The following is a 22659-nucleotide window of genomic DNA, read 5'->3' on the forward strand; positions in this document are numbered from 1 at the left end:
AATTTCTACAACTCCTGTAGACACAGAGTTCAATAAGTCAACTTCAAATAAGATTTTTTATCCAGGAGTGTTTTCTCAGTCTGTAATGTTAACATACCATGTAACCTCCAAAAGAAGGTAAAAGAATAGAATTTCCCAGACTTATCTAATCCCAGAATCTGTTTTTTCACAGTGGAACTCTTTGACTGCTCTGTTGAAGTTGGGGGAAAAGTCTAGTACTCATACAGTATGCAGCGTTCTGTTTCCATTTTCTTTCATAACAACAAAAATGATATAAGCAGTAGGGAGATCTTATCAATACTAAGAAGAATGGGATGCCAGTTCTGTATTGTCAATGCAGCCGCCAAGCCACATGCAGGTCTTGTACACTTGAAAAGTAGCTAGTCTAACTTCAGATGAGTAGTAAATGCAAAATACATACTGGATTTTGAAGGGTTAGCACAAAAAAGGTAAAATATTACATTACTATTTTGTATTGATGGCACATTAAAATTATAATATTTGAATATGTTGGATATATTGGCCTTAGTCAAATACAACATTATTAATTTCATCTTTTCTTTTTAGTATGGCTACTATAAAATTTTAAAATTATATATGTAGTTCATATTTAGGCTTACAATATATTTCTATCAGACACTGCTGCTGTATTTGTGAAGCTCTTGGTTGATATCTTCTACAGATAACTACTAATGACTTTAACCTGGCAGAATTTTTAATAAAAATGAAAGCTCAAGATAGACAGCTTGAAGTGTAACTAAGGCCCTCATTAATTAACTGCTAATTAATAGAGAGCAGTTATCACACCATTAAGATCCATTCATTAATCAATTTATGCTTAAAATATCTGTTCAGATATTTTTCAAAGCTAAATGTTGGGTTTATTTCATATGTGACACTCTCCTTATCCCATTTCCCATTTAGAAAAAGAAGTGTGGCTCATCCCAAGCATTCATTTAATTTTCAGTAATCAAGAATTCCAGTATTTTGTAAATGGAAAACCTTCTTAAACCGGAATACAATAAATAGAATGTCTTTTGTTTTCAAAAACTATCGCTTTAGGAGAACAGTACAATAATAATAATTAAAGCCAGACATTTTATGCCAAACTTTGAAGGTAAGGTTAGGACTGTAATCCGTGTGTTACAGTAGGGGTAAATGCTGTAGCAGCAAGCACCTCTGGTGAGTGATCTTGGGGCAAATGGGATGTCCATCTCTTTTTCCCGCTAATGCTTACACACACACATACACACGTGGAGGAGAAGGGGGAAATAAATCCTGTGTAACTCTCCTCCCGCTCTTTCTTCTTTCTTATTGTACAGGGAGGAGAAAGGCAAGAATTGAGAGGATAAACAGGTGAAATTATTTCTAGTGTTCTATAGCACAGTGGAGTCACTACTGTCTAAAATAATTTATAATATTTTTCGTACTATTTAGAAAAGTCTGAAGTTTCCCAGTATATAGAAATGATCGATGTTTGAGGAAATGGATACACTAATTACTCTCATTTAATTATTAAATATTAGCTACATTTTTGGAATTATTGCATTATACCTCATAAGTATGTATAAATATGTATCAAATAAAAATGCAAAGAGAGGAGAGTCTGTTCTTTTAAATCATATAACTCTCTAGCATTTCCCTCATCCCAGCCCAGATCAAAAGTATAGATGATTTGGTTTCCACTTTAAATGTTTAAATTCACTTCAGAGGGGTAAATAGTAGGTATACAATGGAAAAAGAAGACGTAAAGAATTCTGCAGATAAAGGACTTTGCCATGTGTGAAACAGTCCTAGTGGAAATGACGAAGTTTGATATTTTAAGAAAATTCAAGCAAATATTCTTCTAAACACTAAAGGCATCATCCATCAGGCTTCGATTCATTAACACTTTTGGTTAAAGAAATAAGGAGAGAGACTGCTCTTCCAGTATAAGACTTATGATCATAGAATCAACTCTTTTTACAACAATAAAATAAAATAAAAAAGTGACCAGGTTTATTTAAGGGGCGAAAGCAGGACAAATGAAGCCACCATCATATTCTCATGAATTGGTGCACCTGTAGTGGGTTGTGCTAAGTTGTGATCTGACTACAGAATAGGCTCAACTCCTGCTGCTGCTAAATTTGAGACCAGCCCTCTGTCCAGAGAGGAGTCCAGCCTTATTGAGCTTGGAGCTTTTAGCTAAGAACAGACATGGACAGAAGAGATAAGGAGAAAACCTACCCTCCCTGGAGAAAGGAGGTCACATGATTAAGTAGACATAGGAAAAAGAAAACCACCAGAACGAGCTGTTTAAAGAGAAAGAAGACATTGGGAATGGTTCAGGATTAGAAGTCCCAGGAAGCAACAAAACCCATGGGTAAGACTATATTTATTCTTAGTACCATTAAATGTGCATCTACAACTCACTTTGAGATGCCAAGCTTCAACAAACTGCCCACACCTTCTACTCCTTGCTTGGTTTCTCATTTGTTTTCCTTGCCAAGTTTATGCCAAGATCATATGGCCTTGGCAAATTTGAAGCTGCTTACTGGTTTTTGCTATTAATTTGAACCAGTGTTGAATCAATAACCCAGGTCTCCAAAGGAAGTTCTTACGTGCAGCTGAGAGTACATTTCTATTCCTATATGTCACGCAGCTCTGAGGCCTGAATTAAAATGCAGATCAAACTCAATTCTTAAGTTACTTCATTTCTCAATTAAGTTACTTCATTTTTACTGGCACTATAATCCTTTGTTTTCAGTAAACAAAATAAATATTTGCATTAAAAGGAGCTCCCAGGCTAACTAAGTAAATCTCTATGTAGTAAGCCCTGGTAAATTAGAACCTTCAGAGGCACAAAAGCTATAGTCAGGACTGGTGATAAAATATAAAAAATGTACACTTGATTTTGACCTATTCAGTGATTCAGACCTCAAGGACTGCATCTACATATGGAGATTCTATTTCGTTAAACATTTACTGGAATTCATAACTAAGCATGGTTTTCTATGCACATAATAGGTACTTAAAACATAGCATATTTTCTTTGCTTTCCCTCTCTTCCTTCCTTCTTCTTTTTTTTTCTTGCTAGAGATGGAATCCAGTATCTCACACTGGCTAGACAAGCACTCTATCACTGACCTACCCACCCCCAGTCCTGTGAGTGTTCTTAACATATTATAAATAACAGCCTTACATTTTTAAAATTATTGAAGGATGCTCTCTACAGAAATTGAAATAATTTTCACAGTAACTTGATTATAATCTTAGCATATCAAAGAAAGTTAAAGGAGTAGGTTGCCAATGGAAGAGCTGTGATTTAGCAAAAAACAAAATTCTATTTGATTCTATTTGTTTTTTGAGTTATCAGTATATGAACATTATTATCTTAATAACACTGTCAATTACCCAAAGAAGTACAGGATCATAAGTGCCATCAAACTTCTGTTTTTCTCAGTTATAAGATTATGGGCATAACAAAAAAGTAAACACTGATGAGAAAAATCAGATTGGTTAAAAAAATAATGTAACATTTAGATATGTGGAAGAAAAGGAATGTAATTATGTTATGAAAAAACACCACAGAATTGTAGCAGTTTATGAAACATCTTATTATCAAAATATAATGCAATCTTCCTATTATTGAGTAGCTCTTGATGAATCCACAAACATTTCCACAATTATCTTCAGGGCTTAAACTGCTTGTGCCACATACAGTAAATAATATCAAAGTAATAGTAGTGGTGAAAATGTCCCTGTAGCCTTCAAGAGGAAATATGCTTTAGTACTGCAGAAACGATGTAGCACTAGAGTATTACATAGAAGGGGACAAGGTGGATAATAAGAAGTGACCACACTTTTCTACAGCAAAATTTAGGGGATTTTTTTTCCATTCTTGGGAAAACAAGATAGAAGAGGACCTCTCCCAAACTACAATTCTATTTCTTCAGGAAAATGAAAAGTTTCAACAATATTTAAGTACTGACAAGTTTACCCTTCTTTCTAATTTACTAAGCTGTCGTTTTAGAAAGACAGTATCCAAACAGGGCCTTTCCTTGGGTTTGACACAGAAGAAGTAACTTTGCACCATGGTAAGCACAAACTGTCAGTTACCTACCAGATCTTAAAAGTGTTGGTAAGCATGGAAGAGGTCCGGTTTTTCTAAAGTTCCTAGGAACGATGAGATGAGCTAGAGTCACACTTCTTAGTGCTTTAGGTTTTAGGTCTCAAGCACGAATAGTGGAAAGATAAGCAAACAGAAACAGAAATGGAAAGTAACTTTAAGGAAAGGAATATTTTGTTCACTAGTGTCACCCCAGATTCTAGTCGAGGATATCAAATAAACTTGGAAAGTGAAACCCTGGGTTTGAATCTCTGTCCTACCTCTACCTAGCTTTGAAACTTCGGAGCAATCATGTTACCTACATTCAGGGCTTGCTTAAGGATGAAAAAAGCATGTGTGTGTTTTTTTTAATAAATCCCTGATATTGGGTAGTTATTATTTTTAACCTATAGGGGCAGTGTGAAATGAATTTAAAATGAAATGGTGAAAAGCAGACATCTCTATCACATCAGAAGGAGACTGCTTGTACAAAGCATCTTGCAGTAAGCCTTGCTTAAGAGGAAATGACAAGGTTGCCTATTCATGGAAGAACTTCTGGAACTCATTTTGGCAGTTATCTGAGAGCTGCTACTTATGTGGTGCTGCCCCAAACTGAGTATATTCACAGATGAACAACTGGGGCTAATTGTATACACTTTTATCTGAAGATGTGAAAATGGAACAATAAGCCAAGAATATGTCTGCTTTTCAAAATAATTTTGTCCTACTTTGTCTTGATGAGTGCAAATGTACAAAAATAATCATAAAATATAAAAAGATGGTTCTGGTTCTTACTCTTCTTTGGAAAGATTGTTTAAGACTCTTACAGATACTAGAAGTTCTCTTCCACAAAGCAGAGGCATACATGGACACACACCCAAACACATTGGTCCATGTACTTACACACACCTACATGCACATAAATGTGTTTAGGTCACAGAATATTCCCTAATTCCACCCAAAGTCTATCTATGACTTAAATTAGGAACTACTAAACTAAGGAGTAAGTGGTTAGGGATAGACGTAGCATATGCACGCACATACATACATACATATATATATATATATACACACACATATGTATATATTCATATATATCCAAATATCAAATGACTAAATAAGTTTTATTCAGTAAAATTTCCTTCTTAATGTGATATATGAAATTGTCAGTGATCAAGTTCTAGGACAAAGGTAAACTCATATAGTGTACATTAAAGTGACAGACATTTCTACAATGTTCTGCAATCCACTATTGACCTGAAGCAGTTGAACAATTTCTATGTGTTTACAGGAAGATTCAATTTGATAACTGGATGCAACGAGTATTATGGTCAGTTTGTAGTGTACCTTGTGTCTTGGATGATATGCTGACTACCAACAAACTAATTTGTCTCTTAATCTAACAGTATAAAATGGAGAGACATTCCATAATCACGGGTGCCTTTCTCAGCCTGTGTCTATCTGTCCCAAGAGACATAACATTCCATCAAAGGCAGACATAACATGCCTTTGTACTGATTACCCTGATCTTTGAGATGAGTGGTTTTTATCAAGAGCATATTTTACAGTGTGATAATAGCTTTGTAGGGATTATGCACATAAAATCATTTAAAAAATTACTAACTATAGAAAATATACAGCTTACACTTCAAATGGTGAAATAAACACTAGATAGCAACACTTGCTACAGTATTTCTAGCTTATGAATCCCCCCATGGTATTAAGGATAGAACCCAGGGCCTCAAACATGCTAGGCATGTACTCTGAGAGAGCTAAACCCCCAGCCTGGAATTTTGCTATTCTAATTGAGCTTTAGGAAAGAAAAAGGAACTAGGAAAAGAGATAATAAGGAATAAGAAAACTTCAAATTTCAGTGTCTAAATTATGATATGATGTTTCTAAAATGCCCAGGGTAATGATAAAAATAGACTAATATGCAAATATCACCATTCGGTAAAAATCATGAATTTCAATAAATAAAGGCATAGGACAACCAAGGGTTTCCTTTTATGTCCTTCATTGTGATACTTCCTCCCTGCTAGCAGTTTTCACCAGGATAAAATTTAGTTTTTGATTGTCTTTATTTCTGAATTTAGTGTGGAGGGCACCCACAGTTAGTTGAATTCTGTCTTCAATTGTGAAGGTGTTAGCATTTTACTGCTATGGCCACCATTTCATTTTGTTTTCTATGTCATTCCTTCAAAAACAGAACGTTTCTCTTTCTCTTTTCCCTCTGATGTCTGGTTTTACATCTATTCCCTGAAATAGTAAAACTCTAACATTTCAGGCGAGTTGTTATATCTACATTTCACAGGTTCTCTCTCCAGTCTGGTATCATGCTGCCTTCACCTGCCTGATTCCATTCCTCTGGCGGCAATGTTAAGGCTCATGGTTGTGATACCATTGAATGTGGCTTATGTGGAAACTGCCTTGGAGAGGCTCAAGAAATCTCAGGGGACTTCTTCAGGGCCGCAGAGGGAGATGGAATGTTCTAAACAAAGACGCTGAAGAGAGGGAATTCAGCCTGATTGGGCTGCAGCAGATCGATCAGAAAGCACACTGTCCCAGAGAAGCCTTCATACAAGCTATATATACTTTCAAGAACCCGAGATCCAGCCTTGAATTCCTCAGTAAATAAGAACTGAGCAAACCTAAGAGAAGAAAAAAATAAAAACAGTGTTAATGTAAGTATTTCCATATTGTCAGCCTTGAATTGCTTCTTTCTCTTCTGCCAAATTAAAATTTTAGCATCATTTTCTTCCCAAAATTATATAATTCTTTTAAGAAAGCCTAGTTCTCTGAGTAAAAACAAAAAAGAGGAGCCATTACATAATTGTGTATGTTTCACTACAAATTATGCTGGCAAGCAAATCCAACTATTTTCAGAGTTTGCAAAGCAAAGCACTTTGGTATTTTTGGAGGATTTCATTCCCTCTGTCATCTAAAACTTAAAAGTGAAGAAGGTAGATAAATTACCCTACTTTTATTTTTCTTGAATAGAAACAAAGTGATATCTCAGTGTTCCTTCAAAAAAAAAAGTAAATATCCTGTGTTTTTGCAGGCATATTATTTATAAGCTAGATTTCATTTATATGTGGCAGAGAGCAGAGCCCGGGAAAATAAATGAGCAAGATTTTACACAATATGTGCTCTGGGCAAACAAAGGAATAAGATAAATGTGAAAAGCCAAGGGACCTTTTATAATGATGCCAACAAATAACAAGCTCAGTTCCAAGATAGATTATTTTTAAGACATCCACCCTAAAAATATCAGTGCCCTTTAAATTCTCTGTGAAAGACCTTTAATCTCTTACTCACATCTGCCACAGATCTTATTCAGATTATTTATAACAAGTAACATTTTTATAGTACTTTATAGTTTTCAGAGTGCTGCCACCTATGTCATTTTTTACTGATTTGCTCTACTCATTCTCACCAAGAACAAAAATAATGACTGACTCAGAGGCTGGATGGAACATACAGCTTGGTAAACCCTGAAAGCTGATACTTTCATCAGTTTAGATTATTGCTACTACCCAGGGGGTCCTATGAAGCATAATTACTTATTTTATCTTTTTAGGCTTTTCGAATTATTGATCAAAGCTTGAAATAAATCGGCAGGCAACAGACCGCAATTCTGTTTGGTACAATTTTTCTATCAAATGGTTTCTTGAATATACAACAATTTAAAATGGAATTTTACTTTTGAGCAGTAAAATAACACAGGATCTTAAAATTAATTCAAATTTTGCAATCATATAATGAAATCAGCATCATGGTATAGCTTCAGGGGGATTTTTGCATTTTTAGCATTATGGGTCATTTGGCAGACTTCTCAAAAAAAGTTTTCAAATGCACAAAATAAAATATAAAAGGAAATTAATTATATTAAGGCATGGTTAGTAAAAAAAGTATTTTTGGTGCTAGAACTGAACCTAGGGGATTTTGCAAGGTGAGCACATTCTCTGCCACTAAGCTACATCTTTAACCTTGGTTAAAAATTGTAAGCCAAATATGTGGTATAATAGCACATGTATCCTTCATTACTACATTAAATAAAAGACCTAGTAACGAGGTATGTATGCATGTATGTATGTATGTATGTATGTATGTATTTCCTTTGCCATGGTAGGAATTGAACTCAGACACCAATGACTGCTAACATTTCTAAGTAGTGATGGAAGTAAATAGCATATTTTAATAAGAGTAGTTTAATATGAGAATATTTGTTACTTCTATGGATTGTAGAGTCACAATTACTCCTAATAATTCTGTGATTTATAATCAACTTTTAGAATTGAAGGAAATATATTTCAGTTTGAGATGTAATATTTTTTCTTGAACAAGTTCACAAAATCCAGAATAAGAATCTTTGGTATAGGAAAAAGAGAATGGGCTTCAATTTTGAAATAACCAAATTTGATAATTTCCTGTTATATGACCTTGGCAAACTTTTGAATTTAATCATAAAATGCTCCAGTTGCAGAAATGAATAGGATTATCTATAAAGATTAAAGCTATCATACTGAGCTCTGAGCATATAAGAAGCAGTGGAAAAATGGAAATTTTTTTCACATAAACATATTCTAGCAGAATATTTGTAAAATGGAGAAAATCATTCCACTATACTATGCAAGAAACCCATGGTTAATTTTTTTCTCTTCTGACCTTTCCCCCTAAGTGTTGATTTATTACATAACATTTTGTTAAAGTTTATATTACTTGATATCCTGAATTTTTACTTAAAATTAATATGACAGACATTTTCTGTGCTTTTCAAAATAGTTTCTAAACAATGCATAGCAATTCACAATAAAACCACCAATGAATGAAAGCGGCAATTTATTATATTCTAACCTGCATTGTTTGTTATCATTTCTGAAAAATTTTGTCTATATTAAAATAAAAATGATTGTTTCAAACATATACTCAATGGTGCAAAAATCAAACTATATAAGTCATTGTTCTAAAAGGTTCTCAGTCAAAATTAAAGTCAGAATGATAATTATGGAGCTAAAAAGATGAATGACATTGAGAACATGCATATGAAAAGAGATTAAGACCAAAACTGAACAAAGAAAATTAAGAGATTTATGAGTTTTACTATTGTTCATAGAAAGATAGAAGGATTTATAATTAAGCATTTTAAAATTTTACAAAATAATACAGTAAAGAAAAAGAACAGTGGAAAACCCAACAAAGGCAGAAAATAAGTAATAAACACAACCAAGAGCAGTTTTTGGAAAGGATGAGCACAATAGAAAAACACCAGATAGATCTGATCAAGAAGGAAAATCACTGGGAATGAGAAGACATACAACCACAGATACAGGAAATTAAAAATATTACAGAACTATATTATTGGAACTCTATGTCAAAAATTTGAAAATCCAATGAACAAGGTGGTTTTATAGAAATATATTCAATTCAGAACAGTAAAGGTAGAAAACCATAATAATTTAGTAATCATCGAAGAAAATGAAAAAGTTGGTAAACATTTTCTTTTCTTTTTTTTTCTGGTACCAAGATTGAACTCTGAACCTTGCACTTGCAAGGCAGTTGCGGCGCCACTGAGCTAGAGCCCTGGCCCTGGCAAACATTTTCTGTAGCCAGGGATTCCAACTGTAAGTTAAAAGAGTAATAGGTGATGATCAAGTAATGGTTATTCCAGGGAGGGGCATATTGTTTGATAGTTCTGGCCATACCATTTTAACTTTGAATTATAATTAATTGGAAATTTCAGTACTCTAAGCAATAAAATGTAACGCCCAAACAATACTCATGTATTACCTGCACATTTTCAGTCTCATACATGTTAGTGAAAATTTTAAATTTTCTGAACAGTCCAGGGCCTCACAATCATGTATACCAGACTGTAAGTTAGGACTGGGACCAGGCTGCCAGAAAATAAAGGGCTTGCTGTGATCCGTTTTTTATGTTTTTATGTTTTCTTTTTCTTTTCATTTTTTATTTTTTATTAATACATGTTTGCAATACGTCATGATTACATTCTTCATGGAGATTTGGCACATGTACATAGCACATTTCTTCTTTTCCCAGTGCCAAGCCCCGCCCACTTCCCTTTCACAAAAGATCTATCTCCTTATTGCCTATTATCTATCTTTTATTTTGCTTTTTATTTATATTTTTGGGTTTCTCATATAAGAGAAACCATGTGACACTTAGGCTTGTGTGTCTGATTACATTTCACTTAATATTAGGGCCTCAAGATACATTTGTTTTTCTACAAATGTCTCAAAGTTATCCTTCTTTATGGTAGAGTAGTACTCTATTGTGTATAATCCATTCATTTTTTTTAAAGGGGAAAGGATTTATTTAGCACACAATTTGTAGAGGTTTCAGTCCATAGTCATCTGGCTCCAAGGCAGAGTGTGACACATGGCAGAGGGGTGTCACAAAGGAGAAACAGTTCATGGCCTCAACATGGTAGCAAAAGCAACAAGGGAACTATAATAGTGTCTTCCTGCCCCTTTTATCTTATCCAGACTACTGGGATTAGGGTGGTGCCAAACCAGTCAGTGGACTGGTTTAGTAATCACACCCCCTTAATTCCAGGACCATACTCGGCCACCTCTAAAAAAGCCATATGACCCCATGAGGCTTTGAGTGGACACCTAGACACAAACCAGAAATTCAGCCTCCCTACCTTCCATTAGGCGCTGTCCTTTTCTAAGCAGACTCAAGTACATAGGGTAGGCCCAGTCAGGCCTTGCTGAGCTATCCTTAGCTCACCCTCTGCACTCAGTATTTGCTCTTGCTAAGTCCTCTTAGCACATCAGACTTCATCTGAGTTTCAGGTCTTTTTTTTTTTTCCTGAATTTGTTGAAGGACAAGATTTAGCTATTATGAAATGTGCTGCTATAAGCCTGGGTATGCATGTATCACTATAATATGATGTCTTTAACTCTTTCACAAAGATATCTGGAAAAAGAATAGTTGAGTCAAATGGAGTTTTTCATTTCAGTTTTTTGAGGAATCTTCATACTGATTTCCATAATGACTGTACTGGTTTACACTGCTATTTTAATAAACTTTCCAAAGCTTGAGAACTTTTAATGAAATTTATCACTAGGTGAAACCCATTAGCCTAGATATAATCCAAAATGACTTTTATTTGCTATATTTAGGAAACAACAGGTGTGGATTTTTTCCACCTAAATGAATTAGGGAGCCCTGAATCAAAAATGTTAACAGAATTCCTAGAGAAATGAAGCTTGAAGTAAAGGAGTTACATATGTTAGTACTTCTCCTCCAGAGCATACATGCCAATATGACAAAAATGTACATCTTTTGTATTATTGAGTATTTTTGCTTTTCAATAAGATAGTTCTAGATGAAAAAAATGAATGTTAAAATAAAACTATAAAGGTACTGATATGAATGTAAATGTACATTTTTATAATTTTGAAAAGGGAAAATTATTTTAAGCACAACACAAATCCAGAAATCTTAAAGGAAATATGGAAAACTTTAACAAAAAAATACTTATAATGAAAGACTATGAACAAAGCTGAAAGAGAAATGGCAAAGTAGGAAAATATTTACAGCATGTATTAACAAAAAGTTATGATACCTAATATAAACCTTACGCTAGAAAAAAATGGAAAATATTAAAGGCAGGCTAGTTATAGACTAAGAAATACTGAGGATCTAACAATTTTAATTCCAAAATTTCCTAGAAAGAAATATTTGCACAAGAGCACAGAAATAAATATTAGACATTTGGAGCAATTTTCTGTATTAGCAAAATTGCACATGGACCAATATCCATTATGTAGAGATTAGTTAAATTAATTATGGTACAATCATAGTGAATAACTATAGCTGGTTAAAATAATGAGATGGATCTATCCAAACTGAAATGAAGGTCACTTTAAAATTCCTCATGTAAAATTACAAGTTCAAAACAGTATGTATAGTACTATGATACACAGAAAATAGGAGCCTATTAAAATATACATAAAGATTACCATTGTAGTTCAGAGGTAGAGCAAGTGCTTATTTCCATGCATGAGGACCTAGGTTCAAACTCCAGAATCAAATATTTACCTGCCTACACACACACACACACACACACACACACACACACACACACACACACACACACATTTGGGCCCAGAGTAAAGTCTGGAATGAGAAAACTCAAATTTATATGTAGTAATAATACCAGTGTAAACTTACATTGAAATTACTATGTCCCTGGCGTTTTAAAAGTGATTTTCGTATGTTAACTCATTTAAAATGCCCAACACCCTTGTGAAGTAGGCACGGCTTTCCACATGTTACAGATGAGGAAGATGAGGCACAGAACAGGTTAAGTGACTAGCTAACGGTCACCTCACTAATACAATAACCATCAAGTATATCCCTTCAATTGGAATGATCTCAACAGTACAGGGGCTAATCTTTAGCCTCCACCAAGTGACAGCTCAGATATAAGGGAATCAGACCACATGGTTGTGGGGAAAGGGCCCCTGGCTTAGAGGATCTAAGTGACACACAGAGAACCACTACCTTTTGTAACAACTTACCAACACAGACAGCTTCTAAGTCCCCTCAAAAAGAATGCCAGTTTCATGCTAGTCAGCACTGAGGGAAGCCTCCACTTGTGCATTCTACCAAATTATTGAAAGTTCATTTATAGTTTTCCTGGTCCGCTTTACTCAGTTTACCCATAAGAAATTATTTCTATTAAAAGAAATGTTGTCTGTTACACAACTGATGCTCCATCTTTATTATTTCCAGGGAATAAACTACAGGGGCCAATTTAGCAATATGTGTCAAAACTAAAAACACACATATATATATACACATATATATACATATATATGTGTATATATATCTATACATATATATACATATATATGTATATGTATATATATATAGATAGATAGATAGATAGATCTCCTTTGGTCCGTGAGTTTCACTTTTAGGAATTTACCTTTTTTGTTTGTTTGTTTTGTAAGACAAGGTCTCACTGTGTGTAGTTCAGGCTGGCCTTGAACTCACTATGTAGCCCAGGCTGGCCTCGAACTTGTGGTGATCCTCCTGCCTCAGCCTCCTGAGTGCTGGAATTACAAGCATGAGCCACCATGTCCAGCCGAATTTATCTTTTAGATATACCCATACATGTGAAAAATCATACCTATATAAGGTTAGCCATCATACCATTATTTGTAGTGCAAATATTGGCAATTATCAACTAAAATATTTTTATTATAATAAGAAATAAAATACTTAAGAAAAACATTGAAGAAGTCCTCTATGCACTGACTTAGGGTTATGGAAAACATAATGAGCTGCTACCATTTGTATATCAAAATGAGGGACAAAATTTTATATATATTCATGTTTGCTTGTATGTGCACAGAATATCCTTAGGAGCATAACCAAAATATTATAACAATGTTTCCAAGGAAGTCAATTAAATGGCCAGTGGACACTACCGATGCGTTTCTTTTTGTATTTATTAAATCATGTGACTGTTTTACCTACACAGAAAATTAATTAGATTAAAAACTAAAAAAGAAAACACATGAGAAGAATGGCTGACCTTTGGGCGCGGTAAATATATTTCGAGTTGCCAGTAAGTCGATAAAGTAGCAGGAAAACATAGGCACTGCCAGCTACACCGTGGCAAATCCCTGGCCCCTTCTTTAGCAGGCCCTTCTGCCATGTGAGCTCCCCACACCGGATACATGTGTCCAGGTACTGTGGTTTCTTGGAAACCAGATAAGCTTTGGCAAACAGATAGGCAATTCCTGTGAAAACATCAGATATTAGAGGTGACTTTCAGGGCTTAAACTATGGAGCAGAACTTCTGACACTGTAAAAACTTCAGAAATCATTTCACGAATTCTAATATAGCAATTCTGAGATGGGCCCAGAGAGTGTGTTTCTCTAACTTTCTGTCTCTCCCTGTCTGTCTCTCTGTTTCTGTCTCTCTGTCTCTGTCTCTCTCTCTGTCTCTGTCTCTCTCTTTCTCCCTTCCTCCTCGCTCTTTTCTTCCCTCCCCCCTCTCTCTATCTCTGTGCTGGGAATGAAACCCAGGACCCAGGGCCTCTGGCATGCTAGACAAGCACTCTATCACTAAGCTACATCAGAATAAGATACTGTAGTTCTAACAAGTGCCCTCCCAGGGACCACATTTTGAGTAGCAAGAATGTTCTACAACAGTTTTTTTCCTGTGGGATGTAGTTTAAGTTGTTTTAACTGTATTGTGGGTTTGGCCCTTGGAGAAAAGGCAACATTTTACTGAAGTACATTGATTGATAAAAATCTATAATTTAATTTACAAACTGGTTAATATTTAAAATGCATACATTCTGGCTATTTGGAAAGGTTAATTGTTTATAGAACTTACTCATTCTGCCACAGAAGTTAAGGACATATAATGTTTAAGTACTGATAACAATCCACATTTTCTTAAGAGCAAAACTGGGAGTCTCTCCAAGAACAATGGTCCCAAATGACCTCACCAAGACTTCTACTGGTATTCCAGCTGTGAAGTTAGTCCTTCCTGCTTCATTATTCAAAGGAAAGAAATGTTCCTTCAAAACTTGTCAACAAAGGTAATATCAATTACAAAGTTGGGAACAGAAACAAGAGAAACAATAGCTATTAATAGAAATCATTTTTCCCATGTTCCAAGTTCCAGGTACTTTATGTTCAAAGAGGAGGTTAGGGGTCTGGGATTTAGCTCAGTGGTTTCGCCACCTGCTGCGCAAGTGCAAGGACCCGAGTTCAATCCCCAGTTCCAAAAAAAAAAAAACAACAAGGAGGAGGTTAGTAACACAATATCATTCTCCCTAGTACACAGTCTACTTTTTTCCTAGATAAAAAGTGAGAAAGGGCTGGAGAACAGTTCACTGGTAGAGCACTTGCCTAGAATACATGAAGCCCTTGGGTTCTATCTCCATTACCACCGAAATTACATTAAAAAGTAGGACATAGGCATTTAAAAGAAGGACACACAGTATGTATCTTGGCTAGCTCATCCATCGGGGTTATCCCTGCCTTTCATTGCTTTGACCAGGCTGTTTTACAATTTTGTAGATATAGAAATTATCTTGTACAAAGCTGATGGTAAAGTAAATAATTCCTGTCTCTAGAAGCTCACATTCTGTCTGGTAGAAGTCAACTTGACTTTCCTCCACCTTTGTGGGAGAAGCCAGTTTTGCATCCACAAAACTAATTCATTTCTGTGTTCCTAAAGGCCTATAAATACGCCTGGTCTATAGATGTTCTTTTGAACCAATTGTAACAACTTTCTGATTCTCTCATTAATTAATGACATAAGTAAAATGTTTGATATGCATCCATTTTGTATTTGTATTAGAACCACAATTTTGATATTATCCTCCTAAAATGCATCGTTTAACGTTCTGTGGTTAACAGTTACATGGCAACAAGCTCAATGCTCACACAATGCTTTCCAGTCAACTACTGACTGACATAGTTTACCTACAGCGTTGTTTTTCTTTAGTTTTAAAACAAGTGTATTAACAAACTAAAGGATGATTTTAAAAGAATTGAACTTATTTATACATTTATTAATTCACTGCATCCACTTATTTGAAAGTGGCCTTTGATTGTTGCAATGTATAGCTCTATGCAAGGCCAGCTTCCTGGGCCTGGTATGTGTGCAGGGTTTGGGTGTCCCCACAGTCCACACCCCTTAATGAATCCCATTCTGGGTTGAACGTGCTGTTATTACCATCTTGAAAGCTTTAGTAGTTTTCCTAAAAGGAGCCCCGCATTTTCATTTTGCACTGAGTCCCCTGAATTATGTTGCCAGTCCTGGCCTTGGGCGATATAAAACAAAGGCTAAACATGACTCCTTCCCTTTAAGAAGCACTGTCTAAAAAAGGAGATAAAAATATGTACACGATGCTTCTGGGACATGAAATTAATTCATATCTGTTAATGGCCCTAGATGAATTAGAAAGGTGGAAGTTCCCCGAAGAAGACAGTCTGGGGAGGCCACGGATGGAAATAGGACTTTTTCAGGGCTTTTTAGGACACATAGGAAACTCCAGGCCCAAGGTGAGGGAGGGAGGACATTACTGGCACCAAGATCACAAAAGCAAAGTTTTAGAGCCAGGAAGGATGAGTCACAGAAAGGCCAGTGGGGCAGTGTGCTAACCAGTAGACCACTAGGGTTAGAAGGGTAGATAGGGTTTTGATTATGGATGCCTTTTCAAGTCCACTTAGGCTGCTTGAACTGCATACTGTGGGCAATAAGGAACCATTAAAAGTGGTTTTGTTGTGAACTGCTTGGTGTTTTTACATAGGCGTGCAATTGTTCTGATAGACACACTATTCCATAGTGCTGTCAGGGGACCTAAAGAACGGTAATAGGATGGCTTTGAGCTTATTATATTGGCAGAAAGATGGAAATGAAGCTAATAAAAGAGTAATGTCACAAAACTTGGTGGCTGTTTGGATATTATTAAGTATCTACTATATGGCTGGCACAGGTTTTATAAAGCCCCAACCTTCGTGACATTTACAACTTAACTAGAGGTTTTAATTAGGGTATGTGTGGAGAAATAGAGGTATCCTGGGGATACAGAAGAAGGCCCCTAACCCTCAGTTGGTAGTAGGAAGGGTTTACTAGGAAGTGACACCATCCCACCTGAGTACCTGGTTCCTGAAGAGGAATTAGCTAGGTCAGTATATTGGGTGATGCTGGTATCCTGCCTGGGTCACCTTTAATTCTCCAGCACTTGCCCCAACTCCCAGTTCCTGGGAGAACTGGCCACTTACAAAGCTTAGAGCTGCCCCTTTCTTGAAGGATCTGCCCAGTTGAGTGGAAGGTTATATTACACAACCATCCTTCAACAGGTTTCAACCATATAAGAGTGCAAAAGTTCAGCTCCCTTGCCTCAAGACAGAACTAGATTTTCTGGTCTAATCTGTGCCTCTTAGATGTGTCTTACAGTCAGGGTGAATGAAGCTAGTCTCAAGGTGAGGCATGCTTTTCCTCTTGCCTTATCCTGCTTCCTTGCTGCCTGATAGGTTTCTCCTAAGAGCAGGCTCTGCTTCTAGTCACCTAGGAAAGAGCATGATGTGGAAGGAGGTGTTCTCACCAAGGGAACGCTGAATAGTTCCTTATTACCTAAGTGCCTTGGCATGACACAGCTTTTGCTCGTACTTTTCCTCCTTAATTATCTGCCTGAAGCTTTTTACTTTAATAAAACCAAACGACCTGCAGTGCATCCATGCTTCTGAATGTTCATGCTGTAGTCATCACCTCTTCCAGAAAGCCCTTGCTAAACCTGGAAGCAGCACCAGAAGTCCCTCCTCTGGGCTCCCATAGCTCCCTATGAAACCTTAGCACTTGTACAGAGTCTGATTAAAAGGATCTATTTCCTTGTCTGCCTCTCCAAGTATAGTTACATTACCCAAGGACAGGAACTATATCTTCTCATTTCAACCTATGGCATGGTGTTTAGCACATGATCAGGGTGCCAAAACTATCCCTTCGATGCCTCATTCCACACCCCCACACAGGCCAATGCTGGGATGGAGATGAGAGATGTAGAATGAAGAAGAGCTGAGATTGTCTAATTGACGCTAGGCTGTTAGCCTCAGACACTTTAAAAGGTATTGATCCTGTGGTTCTGGCCAGAGCGAAAGGGCCTTCTCCTGTAACCTAGATCACAGAATAATATGTAGAAGGGACCTTGAAAGACTTCAGAACCTGTGGTTCCTAACCTAACTACAGAATTCACAGTAAGCCTGCTTAATCTAAAAATGAAACAATGCTGGATCTTTGGTTTTGATGTGAACCCTATCATTTCTTCCTGGAGGAACTAGCTAGTGTGCACAGAAAAGAAACTCAAGCCAAGCAACAATGTTTATCTTTGGCAAATATAACAGGGTAAAGGAATTAATTATTACTTAATAAAAATGGTTTGAGAGACAAAGTCTTTGAAAACATGGGATCTACCAGAAACTTGTGACAGCCAGTCTTGGCATGCAGTTTCAAGATACTGGAGAACCACCACCCAGGCCCACTCCGTGATGTGTGATTTTGCTGAGGCACTACAAAGCTTAGTAACCAACTTGTGCTTCAGAAGCTTTGTTCTTTATTCAAAATCACTTGTCCGAGAGCCTTTGTGAGATGATGTTTAAAAAATGCTCACACCTGTGTTTCACGCAGAGTACAGGAAATGCAGTGTCAGTGTTACCATAGTAATGATGTAACTTGATGCAGTTAGCAGTTTATTTTAGCCATAGCATTTGTTTTAATGATTTTGCAAATGACTTTCTTCCTGTATTTCACAGTCATCAAGGGTATCAAGGGGTCATATGAATCTTCCTGGAATATTTTATTGCAGCATTGAATGAGAAAAAGCTGTATGCCATGGTAGATATTTATAAATGTGGGTGTTTGCAAAGCAACTGGGATATATTCCTCAGGAATGGCAAGGATCAAAGTAGAAAATAAGTCTATTGTGATAAAAAGATTGAATTTTTATCTATCTCAAAGTGCTCATTTCACAGATGAAACAGAGTGACTTTTCTCAAGGTGACTTAGATGGTAGTGCTGGAGCTACAATTAGAATCCAGCTACCAACCTATAGTCAAGAATTATTTCTATAGTGTATAAATGACAACGGGGGCTATCACCTGTGGAGGTAAGCTGAAGGAAAGTCAATGGGAAACAAAAGAAAAGGTAAAACACCATTAATGAAGTTCCCCACTGTGGATTATCTCTGGCAGGTTTTTAATCACAGGGTTGGTCTGCCATCCCTAGCCATCTGTGCTATTCATAAATTTACTCTTAAAATGTTTTTCCTCAAACAAATGCAATTATTTTTCTAGATCATTTCTTATTGTAGAACCTTTTGGAACTTGGTTTTGCCAACTTCACTAAGATGGCAAACATTTTTGACTTGCACTTCTCATATTTATAATCACTCCTGATGCTGTTTTAAAAGCATCTCTTAAAAGGAAGACCAGTGCCCTTGAGATGGGGCTGGGGGCCTGGCAGAAATTACAAGCCCCAGTTAGTTTTTTATTCATTTGAAATTGGTTTATTTTTGGCAGTCCAGTGAGTACATGGATTGAATGATTTTGCTTTGGAACTTATGTTTAATTTTCTCAAGATAATTAATATGAATGATAAAGGAGGATAAATCAAGTCCCCAATGTGATGAGTCCCATGCTGTTAGAGTAGATGCACTGCTAGAGTATATGGTTTGCAGAGACAGATGGTACTTGGCGTATAGAAAGGATGAATGCCCTTCAAGACACCTACGTCAATTAACTGGCTCACTCACTCATTTTAATAGATTATTTTTTTTACTCTATTAAGAGCTTTTACTAGCGCATTGAGTGCTTTTAAAATATTCTGTATTTAATTTGGGACATATCCAAAATTCAAGGATCCTGGGACGCTTGGAGGATATCCAGACAGATCATTATTGAGAATGATGAAAGGGAATGGGAAATGCATATATTGAGCATAACAAGAAGAAATGTAATTTCCAGGATGGTAAATAGCTGCTGTATTTTTATTCCAAGGAGGTCAAAGCAAGAAGAAATGAGCATAAATTATACCTGGTATGAATTATGGTGGACAAAATGTACAATGTCCTGGTACAAGTACACAATCTGAAGTTTTTTCCACAGGTAAAAGTGGCAGGCAGAGAAAATATGGCAATGCACTATGGCTTACATTATTCTTCAAGTTAAACTATACCAAGGAAAAAGTGGAATTACAGTTGGATTTAATAACATTAAGTAAGGAGGGGGAAGGAGGCAGTAAAAAAGCTGATGACAATGTAAAGAGACAGCAAATACAGTGTAAAGCGGTGTTCTTGTGATTGAATTGTATCCTTGAAAATTAAATCAACTCATAATACAAAAAATTTTGTGTTATTTTGGTATTTCAATCTCTCTCCTAGCAAATTAATCAAAATTAACTGATTTATTTAAATTTAACTTCTTTAAAATTGCCTCTTCTCCAAAGGCCTAATTATTAGTGTAATGGGATTTTAAAAACAAAGGGTGAGAGTTCACTAGGGATGACTTTCCATTTCTCTAAACTTTTATTAGGTACTACATTAATTCCTCATTTGAAAAAGAAGGATTCAAACTTTGCATCCTAAACTTAAAGATGCATACAAATTACCTAAAGTTACTGATAAAAATGCAGATACTCTTATTAATAAGAGTTGGTAGGCTCCAGATCTGCACCATCCAATTTAACTATTCATCTTTTGAAATGTGGCTAGTCTGACGAGGAATGTAAGTGTGAAACAGACAATGGATTTTAAATATTCAGTATTTTTAAAAATGTGAACTACTTCAATTTTTAAACTGATTACTGTTGAAATGATATTATGGGTATATTGGGCTCTGTAATAAACACTAGTAAATTTATTTCACCCATCTCTTTTTATTTTTCTTTTCTGGGAGTACTTCATGCTCTGGATTGAACCTGGAGCCTTTGACAGGCTAAGCATGTACTCTTGTACTGAGCTAAACTTCTTACCCCTAAAATTTTAAATTACATACGTTGTTTTAATTTTTATTGGGTAGTGCTAGTTTAATGTTTTATATAAAGAGATATATACCATATATATTTAAAATATAGAATTATTTCCAGAGGTCCTTTACAGATCAAGACATTTCTAGCTTAGAAAAATTTCAGCCTGTTTTTTTTTTTTTTTTGGCGTTGCTGGGGATGGAACCCAGGGCTTCATACATGCTGGGCAAGTGCTCTACTGCTCCTCCTCAGCTCCCATCCCTCATCTTGGCCTTTTAATCTCACACACTAATGACCAAAAATGAGAAGTCTTTTACTGCACATCTCAGAAAAGAAACCTCCTTTTAGCTAAACTAGATGATAGGCTTTGCTTTCAGACAACAGCACATTCAAGACCTGGAGCACCATGGCACCAGTGGACCAGCTCATTCTCTCTCTCAATGGTCTCCCCAAGCTCAGGTGGCCAGTTGCAATTCTGTTCTTGTTCCATGAGGAAGTCCACACTCTGCCACACCAGTTCACGATCTGCAGGCTTGAGGTGCTCATGGTAAGAAAGAAGCATCTGGAGAATGGATGACAGGCCATGAGCTGCCCCTATATGGACAAACAAAGCATAATTCATCCACACAATAGGGAAGAGAGCCACTTTGATTTAGTGGAAAGATAATCACAGAATAAAAAATAGCAGTATTACTTGAAAACACAGAGTACTATAACAATGTAGTTGCTGAAGAACTAGGCTGCTGGCAAGCTATAGCCTGCAGGCCAAATGTAGGCCACTGTCTGTTTTTGTGAATAAAGTTTTATTGGAACATAGCCACACTCATTTGCAGAGTGTCTACGGCTGCTTTAGTGTTATGACAGTTTAAGAGTTGTATTTGTGACAGAGACCATATGGCCCACAGAACCTAAAATATTTACTGTCAAATTCTTCATGGAAAAAGTCTGTTCACAACCACTACTTTACAAAAGAAGAGCTTTTTCAAAACTATAATTAGCCTATCAACACTTTTTATGAAAATGCTTCTAAAGTACTTGAAAATAATTTGGTCTAGGTATCCTAAACATTCGTTCACTCACTCAACACAGAAGTATTAAGCATTTACTGTGGCCTCAGATACTGTTCTAGGTGCTGAGGTTAGGTCAGTGAACAAAACAGAATAAATCCTTCTGTAAACATTCATAAGTAGCATTACTTTACTTAATTCTTCACATTTAATAATTCACTTGTGAATAGGAGATTGTCTTGACCTGGGGATACACAGATGGATATGAATTTGTCCATACCCTTGAAGACTTTCCAATCCAGTTCGGTGAGAAAGTCGGATTGGTAAATAACTAGAACTTGAGCTGTTAGGTGCTTTATGCTAGGTTAGTGCCAGGAGTGTGATGCTTAATTTTATGTGGCAACTTAACTGAGCCACATGTTGCCCAGATATTTCGCTAAACATTATTTCTAGGTGTCTCTGTGAAGGTTATTTCTGGATGAAAATATCATTTGAATCTGTAGACCAAGTAAAGCACATTGCCTTCTCCAATGTGGTAGGCCTCATCCAATTCACTCAAGGCCTTAATGGAACAAAAAGGTTAAGAAAGAATTCTCTAGGTCAGGCATCACTCTTCTCCTCCCTTTGGACTTGGGCTCACATTGCATCTTACAACATCAGCTTTCCTGATTCTGGCTTTTTCAGCTTCCATAAATCTTTGAGCCAGTTCTTTACCATATAATATTTATTATAAGGAATTGGCTCAAGCAATATATGAAATCCATTTGTCTGGAGAACTTCGACTAATACAAGGGGCTAGGAGAGAACCAAGGAAGGAGAGCTTAACTTGGCTTCCGGGGTGGAGGTGGAACTGAAGGTTCCAGGGAAATGGTGTCTTCTGAACAAACCGTTCTAGCAGAGAGTACTGAATTAGCAAAGGCCAGAGCCTGAGCCAGTCTTTGAAAAAGACATTAGCTTAACAAAGGGGAAAGGCACCCCAGTCTCTGCAGGAATTTTCACTCATTCCCTATTAGTAGAGTCTTAATTAGTTGTACTGGGATTAA

At 36.2% G+C, this 22659-nt stretch overlaps 1 protein-coding gene across 1 annotated transcript in view; it reads right to left on the bottom strand.

Moving 5' to 3' along the window:
• Window positions 1–5192: 5192 nt before the first annotated feature.
• Window positions 5193–22659, bottom strand: part of Lancl3 (LanC like family member 3) — a 106522-nt gene continuing 89055 nt past the window's right edge. Inside the window, exons 3-5 of the mRNA XM_004850036.4 lie at window positions 21006–21203; window positions 13662–13869; window positions 5193–6738 (exon numbers count right to left, since the gene is read on the bottom strand). Coding sequence (XP_004850093.1) covers window positions 6579–6738; window positions 13662–13869; window positions 21006–21203 — 566 coding nt within the window. The 3' untranslated portion in view covers window positions 5193–6578. The remainder of the gene's footprint in view (window positions 6739–13661; window positions 13870–21005; window positions 21204–22659) is intronic.

The sequence above is a fragment of the Heterocephalus glaber genome, unplaced genomic scaffold (assembly GCF_053883595.1).
Source record: "Heterocephalus glaber isolate CG9 unplaced genomic scaffold, H.glaber_assembly_v1.0 deba00001547, whole genome shotgun sequence".
Taxonomy (NCBI): Eukaryota; Metazoa; Chordata; class Mammalia; order Rodentia; family Bathyergidae; genus Heterocephalus; species Heterocephalus glaber.